We start from the raw sequence: 22,970 nt of genomic DNA, 5'->3' as shown, positions 1-22,970 counted from the left end.
CCACCACAGATTATGACTCTGTTAATACACACAATGTAATCATCCATCTTAGCTGCAATCAAACGTTATCTTTCAACCTCCACATTGGACGTTTCCAATCTGCCGAGGTGTCCCTTTAAAAGCCAGAACGCATGTAGAATTATGATCATGTACGTGACGTCATGGGGTTGATTAAATATTTATAGCCGCTGGCCTAAGTGCATATATCTTCACAACTTCATTATGAAAGGGAAAGGTGGGCTGCGCATCGAAACCCCCCGGAGGCAGACGGAGCAGACGCGCCAGTGGGAGTTTTTAGGACGCGTTGGACTTTCTTCTCGGTGCCAGTCTTTAAACACAACAATAAGAAGCGCGGAGACGGCCGATAAATCCGTTTGGGATTCATTTCAAGGCAGTGGCGCCGGGGACTAATCTAAGTGAGACGCTTCAAAGTGCTCGAGGAGAACTCGCGCAAATGAGAACTACCGCGCTATTTTCCGCCGCGTGTTTTTATTGTGCTCCAAGTTTCCCGCACAGTTCAGCAGCCTATGAAAAGAAATAATTCGAGTTGCGCGCAGTTGATGTCTCCGAGTAGCCACCCCTATCCACATATGCCACTCCGTCTCACTCTGGTACATTTACTACTGCCAGAGTCCGAACGCAGACCCAGAGAAGAGGAACTCCGATGGAAAATCATGCAGCACTTTGAACCCATGGAGACATGGCGCATAGGTTCCTCTCATCTGCGAACAGATTCAGCGCCAGATTCGCCTTCATGTTCACCGTGTCACTGTCGTGCACCTATTTGTGCTATAATATCATCTTCTGCCGTGGCACGATCATGACAGACCGAGGCTACGAGGGGAGGAGATGCCCGCCTAATAAGAACGCAGGCGCCAAGAAACTTCTCGGAAGACCCGAGCACTGCGCTTCGCTGGAGGTCAGGTCCGCTCTGAACGAATCCGCCGCCCAGCGGGGGTCGAGCGAGCCCCGCGATCAGACCAGAGCCCCCGCCTCGTCGGGGAGTCGCTGGGCTGAGGTGAAGTCGAAGAACATGAGCGTCGCGCAGAAATACGGGAATAAGAAGCTGCCGAACGCGCTAATAGTTGGCGTTAAGAAGGGAGGCACCCGCGCGGTGCTGGAGTTCATCCGGATTCATCCAGATGTGCGCGCGCTGGGAACGGAGCCGCACTTTTTCGACAGGAACTACGACAGAGGGCTGGACTGGTACAGGTGAGACACAATGAAACTCGTGCCTCTGCCCTTTTGTGCAGGTGGAGTGATTGACACCTTCGTTTCTTTGTTCTGAGCCATAGGATATTTATGAAACACATAAAAAGTTTTACTGTAGGTCAGGTCACAAACATAAGTTAGACTCTGCACTGTGTCATTGGAGGCTGGAGGATGCTGTTCACTGCTGCCCGTGTTGCTCCGTGGTGCTGAACGGACAGCTCCACGAGGCTGATGTGGGACCAGTCCACGCTCCACAATCCCACAGCTCTGAAACGGCAGTTAAATTGGTTGGAATGATAGTTTATGGTGGGTTGATGCTTTTAAACACAACCAAGTTTGCACTGCTAGAAGTGCTTCACTCTCCGGAGATGTTCTCCAGAAAGCCTCCATGTCCAATTGCTCAAGCTGCCTACATCTTTCCGCTCCAACACCCAAGATGCCACCAGCGTGGCGAGAACAGACCACGAAGCGCCGCTTCCAAGACCGCGGAGCGAGCCACGGAGTCTGTTCTCGGGCTGCACCGCAGAAAGGAGCAGCGAGAGCTGAACCAAACAAGCGCCTGTCCATCACATCGTGGCCAAACAGCGACCTAAAATCAGATTCACGGCGAAAACAAGATTCTACTTGTTGCAACGGCGTGTGCTCTACACGTGGAAAAGCACAATGCTGCTCAGTCATTCGGTTTAATGCGTTCACGTTTCAGCCAGTCATGCAAGCGCTTCACTTTACAGCCACAATAAAATCACGAAAGGCATAAAAATCTGCCTTGGGTGATGTCATTGTTAAATAATGTGGACCTGCAGATGCAAGAAGATCTGGCTCCGACGCAGATGCAGACAAAGAGGATGTGTGATGTACAGTAGTTATCTCCAAAGCTGCTCTACACTCCAGAAAAGCGAATCGGTCCTTCTCATCTTCAACCAATTAACCAGCGGCTCTGATATTACACAAATGATTAGTATGAGAACAAAACAGAAACCCCAGGTTGGACTTGATCTTTTAAAAGCAGGCGTTTCACATTATAATTAGCATCTTTATTCAGTTCTCTTTTCAATTCTAATTGCTGATAATTTTAATCCCCCACATATTCTGCTTCCTTGTTTGTTTGCATTGTGTGTTTTTGTTGTAGTTGTTTGATTGCAGACGTAAACCTCCCCGGAGGCTTTTTGCAGACAGTCTTTATGGTTATGAGCGTTTCAAAAACGAGTTTGACTCGAAAACAGCACGTTGGCAAGCAGACGGTGGACTCGGCGTGTGAGTGGAGGGTTGAACAGCCGACCTCAGCAGAAACTCAGCACGTAGAGGTGCGTAATGCGAGCACTGAGTGACACTGACTGAAGCGAAGCGCTGAAATAGGCCAGGCATTATCCTCCTTCCACGTTCCATCTTAAGCCTCATCACTCTAGGCAAATTATGAGTCCCGAGGTTCAGGATGCACAGGGGTCCGATTCATTCCCGTCACTCAAGGCGCGAGATGCACCGGGGCCCCTTATTGATATTCCACTTGTGGGAAAATTACAAAGCTGAAACAACGCCGCTTGTCACACGCTGACGGTTCGTGTGTTCAAGATAAACGCGTTAACGACACCTCGGACACGGAGCGGATTAATTCAGGCCGCAGAAGCAGTTGCTCAACGTGACAAGTGACTGAGTGACGTTCATTGTGTTGGACTGGACCTTAGTGATTATCTGTCATAGCGTTGGGACGGTTGGCAGGGCGCCGCCTGGAATCTCTCTCCATTCTGATTAACTGTCACATTTTCCTCCGTGGCGTGTTTTTAGACAGTGTGCTTTGTGGCCGTGATGTTCTGGAACCAACGGAACCACGCAGATAAACGTGTGCTGAACAGTTCCTCCACTTCAGGATTAGCCTGAGTCTGTGTAAGATCCACTCAGTGGTGGTGTAAGAGCCATCAGCCACATCTCAGTGTTCCCTAAGTGCTTCTGATGCTATTAGGTGGTTAATTGAACTAAGAAACCCATAGCTGGAAGACGATGAGAGGGATGAGTCGAACACCTGAGCTTTTAGCTTATTACCGTACGCTGTATATGTTTATGAGCTTATTTTAGCTCACATGTGTCACGGTGCTGGCCACATCATAAACAGCTGGAAATCGCCCCTGTCTCCGCTTGCCATGTTTGGCTCTCGGGGAACGGCATCATGGGAAAAAGGTGGACGGGGACCGTTTGAACGGTGAAGGAGTGCGCATTATGAAACGCAGCGCGTGGGTGAGAATTACTCGACAACTTTGACCAGTTGATCATCAAAAAACAGATGGCTGCACTTCCAAAGCCCATCTATGCATCTACGGCTCCATTAACAGTGAACTGTAAGTCATTAGAAGCCGCCTGCACGGATGACCTGCGATGTCACTCCTTTTAGAGGGCAGGTTGGTCGCTCAGTCATTAATGATATACTGTGTCATTATTTTGGTATGATCATGAAATTTGCTGTAGGTCAAGCAATAAATTAACTTTAAATTGAGTCTAAGCTGAGAAAAATGGCACCGTCAGATGTCCTGTGGGAGACATTGAGATTCTGGAAACACTGAGCAATCAGTAGGAGTCAGACTACACTTAGAGACAGTCAACTTGTTAATATTCCCCCCTTGGCAGACGCGGCCTAACCCGCTGAGCAGGGATCTAATTCCCCCTCTCCCTTATTCTCACCATCTGAGCGGAGCGCGATAGCGCCGCTAGGATCGCGCCGCTCTCCGTTTACAAACTACCCTTGGCTGTCACTTTGCTGCGGGCCGTCCTGTGAAGCCAGGAGGAACATCTGAAAGGTAACTGTGTGCGGAGGCGGGACGAGACCTGCCCATCACTGATTAAGGCCATCATTCAAAATGTCCCAATGTTATCACCATGAAGGGCGTTTTATGGAAATGATGCTAAAATAGAGCATTTTAATTGCAGCTGTCACACAGCAGTGCGGTGGACGTGTGACATTAGCTTCATGAAATAGATAAAAGCAACAGGTAAAACAATAAGCTGGTTCTGTCTTCAGCTCAGGCTTTTAAATACTTCCTGGTGTGAATGTCTTCATCTGAGCGTCCGCGGATTCTTCTCCCCCCGCGCCACATGTTAATGTGACAGCTCATAGCTCGGTTCAATTCAACGTGTTATTGCTCAAGGAGAGCAAGTGTCAGTCATTTCCCCTCCGCCGAGCAAACCATGAATAATTGTTATTTCAAGGAAAACAGGAACCTCCGAGTTGAAATGACAGCGATTAAATAGGATTTGGTCCAAGGTGAAAGACATTATGCGGCTTTTGTGGGATTCAGGGGGGCGGTTATTGTCCTGCTGGATGAAAAAGTGGCCGGATGCTATTATTTGTGGGAGAACAAACCTACTACAGTGTCAAAAAGGAGACGTCTGGCCCAGTCGCTGGCGCGGCTTCAACCAATTTGTCTCCAATTAAGTTGGAGAAATAGACGCTTGATTGTAAAGATGCTAAACTGCGATTCACCTGTGCCCCTCGCCTTCGCTGCAGTGGACGTCTCCAGCTGCCGAGCCGCTCTTTGTTAGTTCCTAATAGACTTTGGAGTCGCCGGGCCTCTGTTGCTGGTGATTAATGATCAGATGTCATCACAGCTGTAATCGAAGTGAGTGATACTTTAATAATGGAGCGGAGCCCGGATCTTTTTCTGTCGTATCAGGGAGGAGGAAGATGCCATTTTTTAGGAGGGGGCGCAGATATGATGAAAGTCACGCAGCATAAGAACGTTCCCTGTGCGCCGTCAACTGTACCTGCCTAATACAAACTGTTAATGGATTTGGGCGGCGGGGGGGCAAACGCGGCTGCAAAAGGCTTTTCAGGACATTTCGGGCCAAATGGTTTGTGCGAAACACAATTTACCAGAGGAGTCTGAGAACGTCTGACAGCGAGACATTTGAAAACTCGAGTAATTATAGGAAATATTCAAATAATATTTTAATATTACGACTCAAGCTGCTACTCAAAATCCGCAATCACTTCAACAGCAGTTGCTGCCAGAACAATCGTGACCAGAAGCCACACACAGGACCTGATAAAAGGGTGAAATCCAAAGCGTCGACAGTTCAACAAAATGTGCAGACGAAACAGAACTTCACCTGAAAGTCTAAAAGCAAAGGTCCTTGAGCTGCATAGAACTCCACGAGGAACAAAGCAAACAAGGCAAAGGCTGATTGTTCAACAGCGTTTTAACAATGAAACACAATGAGATACTGCTAATCTCGTCAGCTATTCATTCCGCGCTCCACTGTGCTGATTTGGTACGAGGGCAATTTAAAAGTTTAGGATTCCTCAGAGTTATGGTAATTTAAAAACGTCTTGATCCGATCTTCTGCCAACTCTGCACTTGGTCTATAAGGGTTATGCACCAAAGTGCTTTTGTGGGCAGTATTTTAAAATGGCCGCTCTCCATGATAACACATAGGCGACCAAAGCCCGGGAGACTTTGTCTTATAATTTAATGTGCCACTGTTTTGCTTTTAAATGGCTCCAGATACTGGACCGGCGGTGCCTAATGCTCGGATTTAAGCCTCGCGCTCCAGCATATCGCCTAATGTGCAGAAATCATTATTAGGGCTTTTAATGACAAACATTTGTGGTCAAGTGGGAGGTAAATGCTTTCCTTTAAATCTCTCTGCCGCTGCAGAAACACTAAATATTATGATTAATGGTCTATAAGCTGAAGCCCATTCACGTTGGTGCTTTTAACAACAGCTGGTTTTTCATTGGATCTGGTGAAAGTGTGGAGCATGAAAGCATGAATTAACTGCGGTCAGGCTCTGCAATAATGGGGTATTTACAGTTATTATGTATGAGAGTGATGTAGGTCTAATGTGTACTGTGTTGTGTGTACTGCTTTGTTTTCGTAGTATTGCTCCAAACCCATTCTCAAAGCTTGTCTTGGTTTTAAGTTCAACCCAGAGTAATAGATTCTGAGTCCATTCACTGTCACGAGGAGATGATTCACGCTGACCTTTACTCGTTCGGATGGTCTGATGAACGAGGGTTGTTCCTGCGTTTGGGTGCGCGTCCTCAGCTGTGAAGTGTCTGACGTGATGCAGCGTTGCGTGTCTGCGTTTGCATCGTTACATCGGAAACAGAAAAAGCTTCGGACTCAGTGGCTCCGATTGCTCAGTTTGTGACGGCGGTGATTCACTTTCATCGCTCTGTTTGCAGTTTAGGATGCATTGATTCAAAGTCTGTGTTTAGACGCCATTTACTGGTTGTTCCTGACTTATATGATCCATTGTGTAAAGTGCGTCTGATCCTGTCTGATCTTCAGTAAATTGCCCTTCGTCGTCTGAAAATGGGACGCGCTCTGTACAGAACTCCTAATCAAATCATGTGGTTGTTGAACCTTTACTACTTTCTGCAAAAGTTATTGGGTTTATTAAAAGGTTCGCGTGAACCCTGTGGGTTAAAAGTGCTCCTCCTGACGGGTCGTGTGCAGTTCAACATTAGAAGCGGGCGTCTCAACCTTCCGGGCGTCATATAATAGATCACAGAGGAAACTAACAGATAAAAAGCTCCACAAACCAGATTATGATGAAGTGAAGCTGTGACAGGTCGTGGCGTCATGAACTGCAGCAACTGAGAACCAGCAATTTTTTAAAACATTTCAGAATCAATCTTAACATTTTATTTATTTTTGCTGCAGTCCATAAATCAGCCCCACCTGCTTGCTGCTACAATGCTGACTATAGCCTTTCACCCTCCTGGGGAAACTTTTGTGGGCCGGCAGCTGGATTTAGAGGACTTCAGTTTTAAAATTCAGCGGTGTGTTCAGGGACGCTTCCCACGTGGCAAATGGGAGTTGAAGCACTAAACAGGGTTTTTTGTTTTCATTATCAATTTATTTATGGCTTCATTAAAGCACGGACATTATTGGCATTTACTTTAAATGTGATTCATTGCTCATGTTTACGTTTTCGAGCAGCAAACGCTGTGTAGAACTTGACTGATTGGCGAGGCCAGAGACAATCCATAATGGGTGTTGTCCTGCAGCGCTCCAGTGGCAAAGCACACTGCAGGGGAATGGTGTCTCCGGGTTTAATGGGAGCTCGTAGGTATTTTCAAATAAAGACATCCGTGTCTGTGACTTATTCCTCCGTAATGATACAGCAGCATCCAGAGGGAAGTAAGTGTGAACTCCAGACCTCCTGCTAGCACCGCTCCAGCTGAGATAAATCATGAGCGTGATAGCCAGCAGGTTCTCCCAGGGTCACAACAATATGCAGACTGGCTTTCACTGCTCATTAATGACATGTTTTCCAGTAACATGCTTTCTGTGCTTTAAGACACACAGTCTGGTCTGATGCCATTCATTTCTAATGCTTGAAATTAGGCCTCATCTACTGAACTATTCTAATTACGTTGGAATATTCACAATGTATCACATCACCAGTTCACAGAATAAAATAAATGAAATGCTGAGACTGAACTTCCTTTTTACAGGAATTATTAAGAAGCATTGTGCAGTTCAGCAACCAGAACAAATTAGTTTCCCACCACATGTTCGCTTTCTTAACCAGAAACGGGTCTTATTTACAGTATCGAGCAGCTCGTTCACACCTGAGTTCATTCTCTCAGAGTGATTAAAATGTCACAGCCGAGCCTGTAATGCGTCCTGACTTAAAGTTTCTCTGAGGTTGTAAATTACCCCAAAGAATTTAGCGTTGACACGGAGCGAGGCGGTGGGTAATCAATCAGGGCGCTTCACTCAAATGTCACTTAATGGCGGTACGTGTCTGGCTGCGTGTGGCCCTTGTGTTCTTCAAGCGTGTTTTTATTTACCGGCGCATTTCGTCCCACCTGCGACGTCCTCACAGCAACTTTCGAGGAACTGGATTCGTCCTGATATGAAACGCTTCCTCGCAGGGACGGGCTGGGGAGCGCGTTGTGCTCCGGAACCCGCCGCAGTGAAGACCCACAATTTTATCTTTTAGTTTCAGGTGCTGTGTGAACTGCTGATAGTTTCTTGGGGGCACGGGTGGGGAGAAAAAAAAAAAAAAAACCCTGCAAAGTAAATGTTAGATGGTTCAGACGCCTGCCTCAGGTAGCACATGTTCCCCTTCTGGCCTGATTCCTGCTATCTCAGTAGTGGAGAGATACAAACCGCTGCTTCCGAAGAAAACGATGCATCGGAATTAACGAACGTCCTCGTCGCTGGTGTTGCACACAAAACAGATCCGCCGGCACGTGCGATGCTAATTTTGCAATAACCAGACAAACGATCATGAATGTGAGTCTTAAGTACAAAACGCTAGATCAAAACAATGTTTGTAGATATTAAAGGCTCCCCCAGTGTTCCTCATTAACATCACTCCAAGACGGGCGACTTGCAACTCATTGCTCCCGCCGACATGAAAGCATCCTTTCAAAATAGCCTCTATTTCATTGAAAATGAGGACGTGCACCTTTTGATCAGCGAAAAGCACCTTGTTCCTCTTGGCGACCGGTTATTTCTAATCATTTCAGGCGACGTGCTGAAGTACAGGTGGAGCGCTCAAAGGAGGCACGTACAGTATCAGTGTAATGAGCCGCTGGGCGGTCCAAGACGCACTGGAAATATTTTGCTTGTGTCTCATTTCGAGCCAACAGGTGCGAAGATCCAAAGGATCCATTGCCCGATTGTAAACGACTTGTTCTGCGCTTGAAGCTCCTCAGTTGGAAAATGCCTTCAAATTGTTTACTCGTAATAAGAATCTGTTGAGAAGATTCACTGTGTAATTGAAAGTGTGACTTGTCATTTGTCTAGTTTGATTCAGTAGGTTGTTATGATTGAATTACAGAAGTTGGAATATAAATCAATGGTCATGAGAAATGGAAATATGAGGAGGACACTCTCATTGATTTGATAACTTAGGTGGGTTTTTTACTCGAGTCTCGAGTGCGGCCAAGCAGTTTTTCTGGAAATAAATAAAGGAACTTGGAGTTTGACTAATTAGACTGTTACTTGTATTGTTTTAATGTGGGAAACAGACAAAGAGTGGCTCCAACAGTGCTGCTGGTTTCCCAACTTCGCCTCTTGTGTTTCCATCCACACATCGTCAGCGTGGTCCTGTGATTTATACAGCTGTGAAGGAAAAAGAAAAGACACAAGGGGTGGAAAAAATCGATAACTCCAGGTATGTTAGAACATGTTGCAATCGGTTCTGACGGACAGACTGGCCTGAGGTTTTAGGTTCTGTAACCACCGACGTGGAGAAAAAGGCCACTCGTTATTTATTATCCACGGTATTTTTGGACGCCTTCCTCGCAGAGCCTCGTGTTTGACCACCTACAGGGCTGTGGTGTCTCCAGCATGCGGCTGCGTGAGTGCTAGCTTAGCGTGACCTTTGGCTGCAGGACGCGTGGCGACGCGGGTCGGCCGATAATCCTCTCCACGCGGGACGGCGAACACGCCGGGGACCGACAAAGACCGTCTTCTTCGCACGCGGCCCAAACTCTGTGTGGTTTCATGCCCCCGTCTGGAAAAAAGTTGTTTTTTTTAGTGTGTTGCAAAGCTGTTTGCTGGAAAAGGTGCTGTTCTTATAAAAGATTAATAGTTGCCTCGTGGCCCTGAGGCAGCCGAGCCAACAACTCAGGAATCATAAATAAAGCTAAATGGATCAATATTTCCAGGACTTTAGAGGTAACCTATGGCTACCTCTACCTTGAGAAAGAAAGCTTTGAGAAAGGTTAGGTTTTAATCGAAGCTTCCCCCAGTAATAATAAAGAAAATGTGGTATTTAATCATCAGCGCTGTGGCTGAAATCCACAAACACACTCGCATGCTGTGAAATAGAGCTGTGATATAATCATAAAGAGAAAAGTACCATTCACCAGCACTATTCTGCAGCCATGCTGACGTTACTGCAGCCACAAAAACGGGAAGCGGACGTTAATCACCTTCTATTGAAGCGACGCGTCGGAGGGAAACCTCCCGTTACGCAGGACAAACGCGACACATACACATACACAACGTTTGCCCGAACTCGGCGGCAGTCGTGATGATCGTTAGGACGCATGTTCCCGTTGGAGCAACTCTGTCTGACAAACACATCCCCGTTGTCTTGGAGCTGCACACTCAGAAAAAGGCAGACAAAACACAACGCCTCTGGAAAATGCTCCAGCTGTGCTTTGTGCTGCAGCACAAGGCAGTCAGACTGTTGCATAAGCAAAGGTAAATAATAATGATTTCATAATCCAGGTTCTTGTGCTTTTACCCAAATGGCAGATTCCTGCTGCACCTGCACCGTTTTCCACTGTTTCACTGTCTGCCATGAAGCAGCTCCTGCTGACTCATCCCTCTGTTTCCTCCCTTTGTTTCTCCCACAAGGGGCCTGATGCCGCGAACGCTGGACAGCCAGATCACACTGGAGAAGACTCCGAGCTACTTCGTCACCAGGGAGGCGCCCAGGCGCATCTCCAGCATGTCCCGCGACACCAAGCTGATCGTGGTGGTGCGCAACCCGGTGACGAGGGCCATTTCCGACTACACGCAGACGCTGTCCAAGAAGCCCGACATTCCCACCTTTGAGGACCTGGCCTTCAAGAACCGCAGCGTGGGCCTCGTGGACGCCTCCTGGAACGCCATTCGCATCGGGATGTACATTCTGCACCTGGAGAACTGGCTGCAGTACTTCCGCCTGTCGCAGATCCACTTCGTGAGCGGGGAGCGGCTGATCACGGACCCGGCCGGGGAGATGGGCCGGGTCCAGGACTTCCTGGGCCTCAAGCGGATAATCACGGACAAGCACTTCTACTTTAATCGAACCAAAGGCTTCCCCTGCCTGAAGAAGCCGGAGAGCAGCAGCCAGCCGCGCTGCCTCGGCAAGTCCAAGGGTAGGACTCATGTACAGATCGACCAGGAAGTTATAGAGCAGCTGCAGGAGTTTTACAGACCCTTTAACGTCAAGTTCTATGAGACGGTGGGACACGACTTCAAGTGGGACTGAGCTGGAAAATCAACAGAATGTTTAATAACGCTATTATAAAACGACAGTAAGTATAAACTAAGAGCTGCTCCCTGGTTATAAACAATTACAGTAATGTCACACATGGTCCTGATGATGATATATTTTCTTTACTGTGTCCAGAACATTATGTGTGAATTCATGAACAAGCATTAAGTCATTAACCAGTTCATAAACCAGCAGCCATCACGATGCCTTCCTGCCATTTAGACACACATTAAAGATTCATTACCTGCTAGATTTCTTCTTTATTCATCCTTTCCGTTTAATTAAATCACTGGCTTTACACTTAAAATAAGCTCTCATCGTGCCCTAAATGTCAATGAGATATACTGTAAAAGCCCTCAGTTATTGTTCACTGCAATGGATTACTTTTTTATTGTTGACGAAGCTCATGAGACAAACCCAAGTGTTAAAACAGAAACAGTTGGTGGGTGCATCAGCACCAGGACGTTTTTGTACGAAGCCCGTGGACAGACAAAATGCCTCCGTGCATGTCGCCGATCTCATTAGCTTTCAAGATTCCCCTCTTGATGGATTTGTTCATGTTCATTCTCTGAAAGGGGTCTTCACTCTAAGCACATAGATTAACCTGCCGAATCTCCACCATGGGTCCAATCAGGGCTGTCATTAATCATTTCTGAGGAAGCCTTTAAAAAAAAGATCAACACAAAAGATGAGAGGAAAGTGCGGCCGACCAAGGAAACCCTTCAAAACTGTCTCAGCGAAATGTGGCGGATATTTGATAAATATGGTTTATTTATATGTAATTAAATGACACAACAGCATGTTAATCAGCAGCAGCAGTGCTTGTCTCAGGCTTTAATAGGCTGCAATGTGACCTTCAGTATTAGGGAAATGAGATATTCTCTAAGTTACTTCCCGCTGAGCTCCTCCAGCACGTGTCCGTTTAAACCGCCACGTCTGATATCCTTCATTAATTTTTGATTAACCTGTCAATAACGTCCGCATCTGCCTGCTCCTTAGCGAGCCATCAGCAGGCGCACCAGTTGAGCTCATATTTATCTCGGCCGAGTTAATTATAAATCATAACTCCCCCCCAGATCCTGAGGGCACTGAGAAGCCTTTCACACCACCGTCGCCACGTAAAGATCACGTTGTTGCTCCGCGGCTACTTCACATGTAACCTGTGTCTTTTTCTGTATTCCAGATGTTTAACGAGTATATTTGGATGTAATTAAATTATTTAAGAGGTTCTTCTATTAATATATTTGATAAAGCGATCGGATTAAAGCACTTGGACCATGACGGATGAATCGTTGATTTATTCCACGTGCGCGCTTCACTTCGCATGTGACATCTGATTAGCACAGAACAAATGTTCACTGGACGCTGGAAACTTTCTGACGGACCATTCTAACCTTCAAAGTAAATACCAACGAAGCTGTTGTAAATGTCATGAACTTTGAAAGACTCTGAGGAAGAAACACCTCCACCACTGATGCCTAACAATACACAACAAGAGAGTCCTTCATTTTCCCTCTTTATAAAGAAATAGCGATGATGAGGAGGCCAAAGTCGAATGCGTCTAGTTGGTCGTTTGAAATTGCTCAATCGACAGACTATCATTTCTCTACTACAGAGAAAATCATGTTAAAACATGAGGCGTCTAAGAAATTACAGTAATTGCAATCTGCTTCTGAAGACACATTAATGATTGTAATTGTAATAATTATTAACAGACATAACACCCTATTCTTCAATACTAGTCGTCGCTTGCGTCTTGTTCTGAACCGGAATGCTGTTTTCCCAAGACGTCTTCCATCTGAGGGGACGGAGCCGAAGCATTTATGCCGAGACAGCTCCCTGTCCCCCCCTAATGAGCCAAAGCCATGGAGGATAATGAGGATGTCCCTCTTCTTCGGTGGACAATGCGAAGAGGAGACTTCACCTCGGATGATTTGAAACTTGCCAGGCAGAAACCTCTCCAGGGGAAATCTCATTACATTCTAAAATGGCACGCGGGCTAACCTCTACCTGCATCAATGCAGCTCTTGAATATGCCATCATTCACCAAGGTTTTCCAGGAACATGTTGTATCACAGAATATCATACTTGAAGCTGTACTTGTAAATTAGAATATGTCCCAGAAAAGAACAGATTTCCGCTGCGGGAGCCTGTGGACGGCCCGAGGTCCGTGCAGAGCCTCTGCTCTCACTAATGAAGATTTTTCCCATTGAAAAGGTGCATTCCGGGAAAAGAAATAACAACTAAATAGCACAGTTGCACATCTGCGCTTACTGTACGTACACAAACAGGCCGCTAATCAATGCGGGAACCTTTTCCCCTCACCTCATTTCCGCCGGTCCCGTTGAACATGTGCTGCTTGTTTTACCGCCGGAAAGGTCAAGTGCGGAGCGAGTCTCCGGAAGCGCGGCGAGCTAATTAAGCAGCCACTGGGAGGACGCCCAGCAGCCACTGGGAGGACGCCCAGCAGCCACTGGGAGGCGGCTGCGAACGTATGGATCGGCTTGCGTGCAACACGGCAGCGATTTGTATCATGTAGTTCACACGTTTTATCCGTGCTGCTTTTCATTTGAATATTTAAGCAAGAGTTCGGCTCGTGGGTGACGGGGACTGGGCAGCGTCTTTTCCATATCAGCGTGGAACGACAGAGGAAGTCAATTTAAACGAAGAAGACGGCGCCGCGGGGTCGCCTCCGAGGGGGAGAAGGACCAGGCCGCGATAACAGACAGCTTCTCCCAGACGCCTGATGAATGCAGAAAGTCCGAGCCCGGAACTCGGATAATTAAGTTCTTGCCTGGTGGTGTTTCGGGGAGAAGGGGACCCGACGAGCACCACTTACTGCACCCAGACCTCCGCCACTGGCGTCGTTCTGTACGAACCCCGGAGCCGCTCCAGCTCGCGTACCCTCAAGCTCTTAAAAGTCGCAGCGTGTGCTGATAATGAATTGTACTTTCCTCTCTAAACAACACTGAGCGTTCACTTAGCTGCAAATGGCTGAAAGGGGAATAGTCGGTGGGTAAACTCCACGCTGTTAGTGCTGGTGGCCGAGCTGTTTAAAAGTCCAGCTATTTATTTTATACATTTATTGAGTATTGTTTCTCAATTCTCTATTCATGTTTCTGGAACGATGCAGATTTTATGTCTGAGGAATAATTTTGTGGTTGTGGCCTGGTGGCTCCACGTGCCCTTGAGCAAGGCAGTTCCCACTGGCTCCCCAGTGCCCCCGTGAGGATGTGGGTCAAAAGGCAATCAATGAAGTGTGTTTTATCCATACCTCATGTCCTGTACTGTACAACATGAACACGTGTTTACCTTCACTGATCGACACTGAACACCATGTTTGCCCATTCACGGCTAATTATTAACGCGGGTTCAGATTTATGAGCGCACCCCTAATGAACCGGAACCATAAAGCTGTCGCTGCGGTTCTCGGGGTGGGAATAAAACGCCGCCGGTGTCGTAAACACGGCTGGAGGACGTGCTCTGTTGATATAATGCCTCATTGACTCTTAATGTGTAGGCATTTTGTAAAAAAAAAAAAAAAAGAAATGGCGAATCGCTCTTGAATATAACTCTGTGTAATTGAGGAACTAATGGCCTTACTTGGGAGGAGAGGAGACAATAATCAGAGCAAACGCGAAAGCTATTGAGGTGGCTTCTATCTGCCTGGGAGAGATTCTCAGAGGGAAATGATCATAGATTGTAGCAAAGCCCTTTTCAATCACTTTGGTTCTGGTTTAGTGCGATGTGACTTATCAAAGCATTTCCATTGTGTCATTACGTCCATGCTTTGAGAGAAAATGGGCTCATTCAGTCACTATCAGTCTGAGGCTTTCTCTTGTCTTCCAGCAGACCTCAGCCCGACTAACGCATTAAATATTTTAGGATATTTGCCCACTCCCTGCTCTGATCACACGGCCCTGTTTTTAATCTGAGGAGGAATAATTCATATAAGAAGCGAAGAATACGTTGTGTTTAACTTAACAAGCAGCACGAGGTGACTGCAAATACAAACAACACAAACACATAAATGTGAACGTCGGACAAAATGTCAAAATGTCAACCGCTATCGGAGACCTGTGCAGTCATCGCGAACCCACTTCAGGGCTTCTGATCGGGAGCTTTTCTTCGCCTTCGCTGATTCATCTCTCCTCCGCGCGAGGATCAACGCTTAAGCCTCGATTTGGCGATTTGGGGAAATGACGGGCGATCCGTCAGCGAGGCGCTCCCTCGTTCAGCGGCGCAGAGGAGCGACATTCCGCCTTAACGGGCCTTTAAAACAACAGCAACGTCTGCCAGGCGTCGTCTTCGCGGCAATTTCTAGGAAACTATTCGCTGAACGGGTCCTTCCTCCCGTGGAAGCGCAGTGGGGTGATTTAAATGCGCACTGAGCGCAAACGTGACGGGAAGCGCAGGTGAGAGCGGTAACGAGGCTGGCGCTGTCACGGCGCCAAACGGGCCCCGCTGGCGCCTTGTGGTTCGGTGTATGAAGACAACAGACGGATCAATCTGAAACGCGCGACAAGCCGCGCCGCGCAGGTTCAAAATGTAAGAGGATTATTAATGTTTGCTGACATAACTGGGACTTACAGTGAGCTCCACTGGAACTGTCAGCCTTTGTGTCTACAGCATCAAAGTTGTGTGACTACTGAATTATTAAAACCGGTCTATCAACAATATTCAGCCTGAACCACTTCAGTTAAACAGCATTGCTTCATACAGAGACACCATGTTGTATATTGTACCGATGCTAAATAACTCCTGACTCATTAGAGGTCATTTTCAGCTCCACTGAATAAATTACGGAGACCTTATGAACTTCTCTGTAAATAAATATTGCACTGGAAAAGACAGGAAACATTCGGAGAGGCTTCGCCCCGGATTTTTTGAAGACAGCGAGAGTTTTTTTTATTTTTTTCTCAACGTTCTCATCACATTCGTGTGAATTTTTAAATACATTTCCGCTCCCTGTGTTATCTGCGAGTGTAAGTGCGATAACTTACAACAAAGTGTCAAGAGCAAGTGTGTGCGACTCTGTCTGCTGCTGATTTCCTCCCTGTTTTGTCGAAGCCGCGCCGGCGCTTTGACGCAGCCAGACGCCGTCGCTCGACTTTGAAGCCAACGTCTCTTTCTTTAAGACGCGCCGACACTTCCGCGCGTCTTCAAGGAGCCGAAGCTGAAGGTTTCCGAATGTTTTCTCGCTCCAAAATAAATGACTTGGATGTTGCATCCTGCAAAAAAAAAAAGAAAGAAAGAAAATCCAAACAGGCGTGTTCTTGTGACACTTCAAAATTCAAGGACTACACACAAGCCGGTGCCTGGTTTTGGTCATTAAAGCACAAATCTTATCATTATTGCTGTCAACTGTTTTCCCCAGATGCTGCGCTGAGTTTGTTTTTCTCTACTTTACAGACGTGTTGATTTGGTATTAAAATAAATAGTCGGAAAATAAGCTGAGCTTGAAGTCTGGTGTCTAATTATTATCAAAGCCACTTGCTGGTGTCATGTTAAAGCAGCTCTGAGCTTCAGAGATTCAATCAGTGCATTGGAGTCCATACAGCTGGTGTGGTTGAATAGCTTCCCATTTTCAGTGTTTATTCCCAATGGTGATGAATGAGATGGTTTCGGACCATCACTGGCAAAGTACAGTAGGAAACCGTGTCCAGGAAGCTCCTCCTGTACAGCTGAGCGCCACAGCACTAAGGCCTCAAGCTGAGAACACATTAGAGCAAATAAAGGGAGATGATGTGGGTGAGCGGCTATGATTCATGGGGCCAAGCGAATACAGTGTGTCCGAGCCGCCTGTTAAATGTTCTGAGAATGGATAGTGGCCTTTCAGAAGCCCCGGGACTCTGTCATGTGTTCCTCGCAACCGCGGCGACTTGCAGCTCTTTGCCAAAGACTCCCAAGACGAAACGATATGTCAGAACCGAGGCTCCTCGCGGTTCATCATGTAAAGGTCACGGGTACTGCTGTACGGACGCCCTGATGAGCATCCAACAGAAAAAAAAAGAGAGAGAGAGGCCGTGTTACGTCGACAGGAGATGCAATTTTGACTCTAAGTTTCAGTGGGATAGATTATTACAAAATACCACGAGTCTTCAAATCTAAGCAAGTCATATTTCACACAGTGATGCTCCATCTTATCTTACTTTTAAAATGGCTGTGCCTAATTTTCCCCCAGTGGTGACCTTGAGCAGCAAGTTTAAGTTCAGCATGATGAGCTGTTACGGCCCAAAACGCTGACGCCGCCGCTCTTCCGCTGCCGGAGAACGCAAAAGCGCCCACATCTGACGAATCCCACGAGACGAAGCGGCATTCGACATGGCCGCTAGCCAAAGCGTCGCTAGCTAGGCGCGGCTAGCTAGGCGCGGCTAGCTTAAGTCAGAGGCTGGAACCTGGCTGGTTTGTGCTGCTCAAAATCTCCTCTTGGGTTTTGTTTTGCCAGCGTTGCCTCTAATCATTAATATTATGACTGGGTCCAGTGGGAACGGCTGCCTGCTTTACCAAAGCGCGTCCGTCAGCCGACTGCTGACGTGTGGCGCGAAGCGAGCGCGTGCATTAATAACGACAGGCGCACGTTTCTTTCCCAAGCATCTATCTGACAGGAGAGACAGCGGTGAGAGAAATGATGAATATTTTCCATCAGTCGTTTGTGCAAAAATATAAACATTTGAACGACAGGCATGTTTATATTTAGCCGTGTAGCTGACAATGTTAATAAGAGGACTCGCGCTGGAGGAAAGGAGGGAAACGAGGAGCTGCAGCGGCGGCGGCAGGTCGTGCATCCTGTACGAGGCCTGTACAGACAGACAGGCTGGAAAAGGTGAAAATACAAACCAAAGGCATTATTTACCGACACCACGACGCTGTCGCGCTGACGGGATCGCGAAACGCCACCGAATCCGCCGTGTTTGAAACCAGGATCCTTCAGCCGGACTAACTCACGCTTCAAAGGGAATCAGCGCAGCGCTGTAGTTTTTGATCATTTCAGACAATTGATCTTTAGTGTTCAAAGCGTATTCATGCTTCGGGCCTCCCTAAGACACATTTCAAACAACCTGCCAAGAAGTGTGTGATTGTAATATCAATGCAAATTGCTTAACTTCGTCCCTGATTGTACAGTAGATTGTGTTTGTTTTAGTAGCAGTCAGTCACTTTGATGGCAGGCTGATACTGAAGCTGGACGTGTATGAGCTTATAGGCCTGGCACAAGTCCAAAGATTAGGAATGCACTATACTGTATGATGTAGTGTGGTCCAGTGCAACGCTGGCCTCCATTCAGGGAGGCTGCACAGCCCCGGTCCGTTTGGTTCGGTTTGGAGACCTGGCTGCTCCATAACCCGAACCTGAAGGGAAAAAACGGCTTTGGCAACGTGCCCGACCTGCTCAACATCACTATTCAACGTTCAGGAGGAAAAAAAAAATGGAACAGCCTGGAGGAGTCGCAAATCCACTCCACAGTCTGTGCACCAGACTGCGTCTGTGTGAGTGGATGACATGAGGTTGTTTTCAGTCTTAGTGCGCAGATCACTGGTCCGTGAGTTGATGCATAGCCAGTAAAACTGTTCTTGTTTGATCTGAGGTTTTAATGCACCAAACGTAAACGAAGGGACGATCACGCGGCCGCTGCTGGAAGAATCGCGCTCCGGCTGCGCAGCCACACGCAAGCTGCTCATTTGCACGCGCTTCACACGTCTGATTGCACAAGTGGCGCGACTTGCAGCGCCCGTAATGGATTCATCTCCAACCGGTGTCCCCTCTCCAGAATCCCCCCGCCATCCGGTCTGCCGGGACGCAGAGCCCCGCGAGAGCTGGCGCTCTGTCACGCGCCGCGCGGCCCCGCTCGGGTCGCGAGGGCGGAGGACGCGGCCGCGGCGCCGGCGCTTCCGGACGCTCGCGCCGCAGCCCCCGCGAGCGCGTCTCGGGAACGCGAGGGGTGGGCGGGCGTTTTAACGAGCGCGTGAGCTGCGAGGGAGGCGGGAGAGGAGCGCTGATTGAACACCCGTCGGATCTTGTTTCACAAATGTTTCGCTGATTGTGAGGAAATAGCGATCACGCGTCGATGGCTGGTTCCCTACGGAGCAAATGGGAGTTACAGGCGCCAAAACAGTAGCAGAACCTGAGGCCACAAAGAAGTCTGCTAGTTGACCAGCAACACTCCACTATTTGTCTCCAACGTATTTGCTAGAAAAGAGCAAATGAGCTTTGAAATAGCTTTATCTTCGTTATCGTTATTAATGTAAATAATCAAATTTCAGGTTATTATATTCTGATTGTGAATATGGACCTAAATAGGCCTTTCAAAATAAAAGCCAAAACAAAAGCTGGGGGGGTGATTTGTGACCGTAGTATTTTGAAAACCGCCGTTACACTACGTCTCTTTTAAGACGAGCAGAAAATGAGGAGACATTTCTGTTTTTGTTTTGTTTTTTCTTTCAACGTGACGTCCCGCTCTAGTCTCCCGCTGAACAACGGCAACAGTCTGGTAAATAACGTGTCCGAGTGTCGAGCCGCTCGCTGGGACGTGCGGCGCGGGCAGACAGGCCGCTGCCCCGAGGAGCGCTGAGGCGTGTCCTCACCCCAGCGCTGTCACACTCAAACACAGAGGCAGCAGCGTCCGTTCTGCGGAGTCCGTTTACGGTCACATTAAATGTGAGTCTTGTGAATCTCTCACGACGTCGCTGATGCCAAAAAACTCAGAGAGAAATCATGATTGTTTATTTAGTCCACACCGTCTGTCTAATCATTAAATATAAGTAAATTCACGAGTCAGTACTTGTACATTTAGCCACGATTTGCACAAATTTGACCCTAAATTGACTCCGTACAGTTCACCAAGGTGACGTTTGATCCCATATTATAAAGGTGTTGTCTGGTAGATTATCTTCCACGCTGCTGTAGAACACTGGCTAACTGCTTGAGTAGATAGAACATGACATTACGTAGTGTTTATTCATGGTTTTTAATCATTAAAGCCTCTAAAACATAAAACATATGCTGGTATATGGAGGCAACTCACAGACAAAAGGTTACTGCATCTCACCCTTGGCAAAAGCAGCACATGCAGTAAGTACGTGAGTGCTATGTTGTCCATATGGGCCCAGGTTCAGGACCACGACTAACACAGTTCACAACAACTTTAAAGTTCTGGCCACGCGTTTGAGGGACCTGATTGTGCTGTCGGTGGGTGGGACGTCTGCCTGCTAAAACAAACCCAAGCCGTGTCTTTACAATTCTGTACGGTTTAAATAATTTATCATTCAAAATGTCAACTTTTCTATGGAGGCCACGTGTGTTCGAGACGAAATCAGTTCTGAAATGTGATCGGAGACGAGCGCAACAGCATTGGCAACAAAGGTCACGAAACACAGCACACTTATGACACTGACCTATGGAAAGTCCTCACTGTCCCCACTCTGATTTGATTTGCAGTAAAACACAGCATATTGTGACTCCGTTGTAGTTTCTGACTCACAACAACAGCTTGTTGTCATACCCGTGGCGTCCTTGGCCCTCGGTGCCGACGCGGGTCTGGAGGACGCAGGGGGTGGCGCCCCTGAGATTTTTCAAGCTCCTCCGCATCCGATATAAACAGGAAGGATCTCATTCTTCAACGCTCTTCAGCATAATCACCCCAAGAGGCTCCCGATAATGCAGATGCACATTCTCCTCTGAGCATTTTATAATCTGTCATCCAACAAGATGGCGCGTCGCTAACGCCGCCTGTGAGGACGGCTTCATCCCCAGCTGCTGAGTGAGGAATATTCCCTTAAATATGGTGGCGAATCAGCAGAGAACAGCACAAATGGGATGAAAGATGGAGGAAAGGCGATGGGAGACAGAGTGAGGTGAGATGTTAATATCTCTCACACGACACCTCCTGCATATCATCCCGGTAAAATAACAGCAAGGCCAGCGATGCAAATATGCACAATTACCGACTACTTGATATTTTAAACGTGTCACGGGGGTTTTTCAGCCTCAAGCCGAGGATGTTGTAGAAGTCTGAGAGCAGCCGGCTCCTGTCTTGTCAAAGGATCAGCGTCGTAATCTCTGTGATATTAGGCACACATTCATTATTCGCGGAGGCTGTGACATGAACGGAGCTTACTTACAGTGCAACTGATGCCTGATTCAAATAGGAAGAAAGTCCCAGCAGCCTTTGCTTATGTGTGGAAACAGTTTTTGAAAACCGCTCAGTGTATTATTGTTCTGCCCTCATTAGCATTCTGTAAGCTGTGGGTTATTAAAGTGCCTCGCAGTAAATCCTCCAGCACATTGCTGCAATTAAACATAAATACCAATTCGACTTCTGTCCCCGAGCTCGGGACCATATTTTACGCCGTGTTCCTCCGTTGCAAACACTCACCTGCGCGTGCTTTCTCTTTTTTCTAGCTCCCAACCTATTCAGCGGTAATTTACCTTCTCCCATTCATTTACCTGTCCATCCATCCATCCATCCATCCATCCATCCATCCATCCATCCATCCATCCATCCATCCATCCATCCATCCATCCATCCATCCATCCATCCATCCATCCATCCAGTGCTCAGTTCATTTTCACACATATTTCTCTTTTCATAAGAGAAAATAATATCATAACCAGTGATTTATGGCACACTGTGTATACTACAAGTGCTATAATACCTTGAAGTTGTTTCTGCAAACACCAGAATCCCCAAAAGGAACCATAAATATTTCTCACAGCCTCTTTAAGTTTATTGGATGAAACTCCATTATTTAATTCCCTCCTCGCTGCTTTATTAAAAGAGCGGAGCGCAGGTCTAACCTGACAGCAATCTCCCCCGTCACACCCAACCCCACAAATTGTGATTAATTACAAAACAGTCCAATATGCTGAAATGGGAAATGATACAGTCCTGGAACAGAGCTCTGCGGATGCTCCGTCTCAGTTAGCGGAACAGCTTTTAGATTGCACTCACACTCCTTATGCTGAGCACAGCAGGCGCAGGATCGGCTGTGTCTCTAGTCTGGGGAGGCGATGATACCTTTCACAGGGGTCTCCAGATATGATGACACTAATTAAAGTCATTTTTATTGCAGCACCAGCTGCTCTGGAATCTTGCTTTTTATTCTAATCAGCTGTTAATGTATAGTACCACACCCTGTGGGGGGAAATGGGTGTGGAGCGATGAGCCTCACTTATGTCAGCTGGCAACAACTCCATCTATCACGCTGATAGATGCGGCATCTGCCTGCAAACATTTGTTTTCTATTATCGCCGATGCACCATATTACCCGTGCGTGCAGACTTTTCTCTCCATCAGAGCATCAAAGGCTCTGCACGTGCTGAAGGGAGTGCTCGGACGAGCTTAGCCACACGTCTCCCCACTGTGAACGCCACCAGAGGGGGGTTCGCGCTGGGCGCTGAGGGAGAGGACGCAGCAGCGCCCGGCGGGTTATGTAACGCTCAGACATCATTGTTCGGCGCCGAGCAATCTGTGAGGCGTCGCGCCCCGGACCGAGTCTGACCGTCTCACCGAGGATGGTGGGAGTGATAGGCAGCCGGTGGCGGAAGCGCGCTTACAAACAATTTCACACATCGTGTCACCGGGATGTGACAATAATAAGACATTCCGTTCTGAAGGATGTCTCTCCACACACTTACATAACAGAACCCAGCGTTTTGCCTCCAGGACAAAGTAAACGTTCGGAGATCGGAGCCCAATGAGATTTAATTCCTAGAGGGCATATTATTTCAGAGGCTGTTTATATTCCATGTCAGAGCCTTGTTTCAGATTCCACGTTTCAGATTTGTATGTGTTCCATCCGAAGCCTCCTGCTCGATCT

At 47.4% G+C, this 22,970-nt stretch overlaps 1 protein-coding gene across 1 annotated transcript; it reads left to right on the top strand.

Annotated features, from left to right (window-relative positions):
- The first annotated feature begins 191 nt into the window (after positions 1 to 191).
- hs3st2 (heparan sulfate (glucosamine) 3-O-sulfotransferase 2) lies at positions 192 to 12,435 on the top strand. The gene is made up of 2 exons (XM_029159659.3): positions 192 to 1,212; positions 10,530 to 12,435. Exons 1-2 carry the CDS (start codon positions 701 to 703, stop codon positions 11,146 to 11,148), a joined length of 1,131 nt encoding a protein of 376 aa, XP_029015492.1. The 5' UTR covers positions 192 to 700; the 3' UTR covers positions 11,149 to 12,435.
- The last annotated feature ends 10,535 nt before the right edge of the window (positions 12,436 to 22,970 follow it).

This window comes from Betta splendens, chromosome 8 (assembly GCF_900634795.4).
Source record: "Betta splendens chromosome 8, fBetSpl5.4, whole genome shotgun sequence".
Taxonomy (NCBI): Eukaryota; Metazoa; Chordata; class Actinopteri; order Anabantiformes; family Osphronemidae; genus Betta; species Betta splendens.
This window is presented reverse-complemented; position numbering and strand designations above follow the sequence as displayed.

Excerpts from the sequence above, each read along its gene's own strand:
- hs3st2 (XM_029159659.3), top strand. The coding sequence starts at position 701 with ATGGCGCATAGGTTCCTCTCATCTGCGAACAGATTCAGCGCCAGATTC. Across the intron at positions 1,213-10,529 it reads AGAGGGCTGGACTGGTACAG|GGGCCTGATGCCGCGAACGC; the intron begins GTGAGACACAAT and ends TTCTCCCACAAG.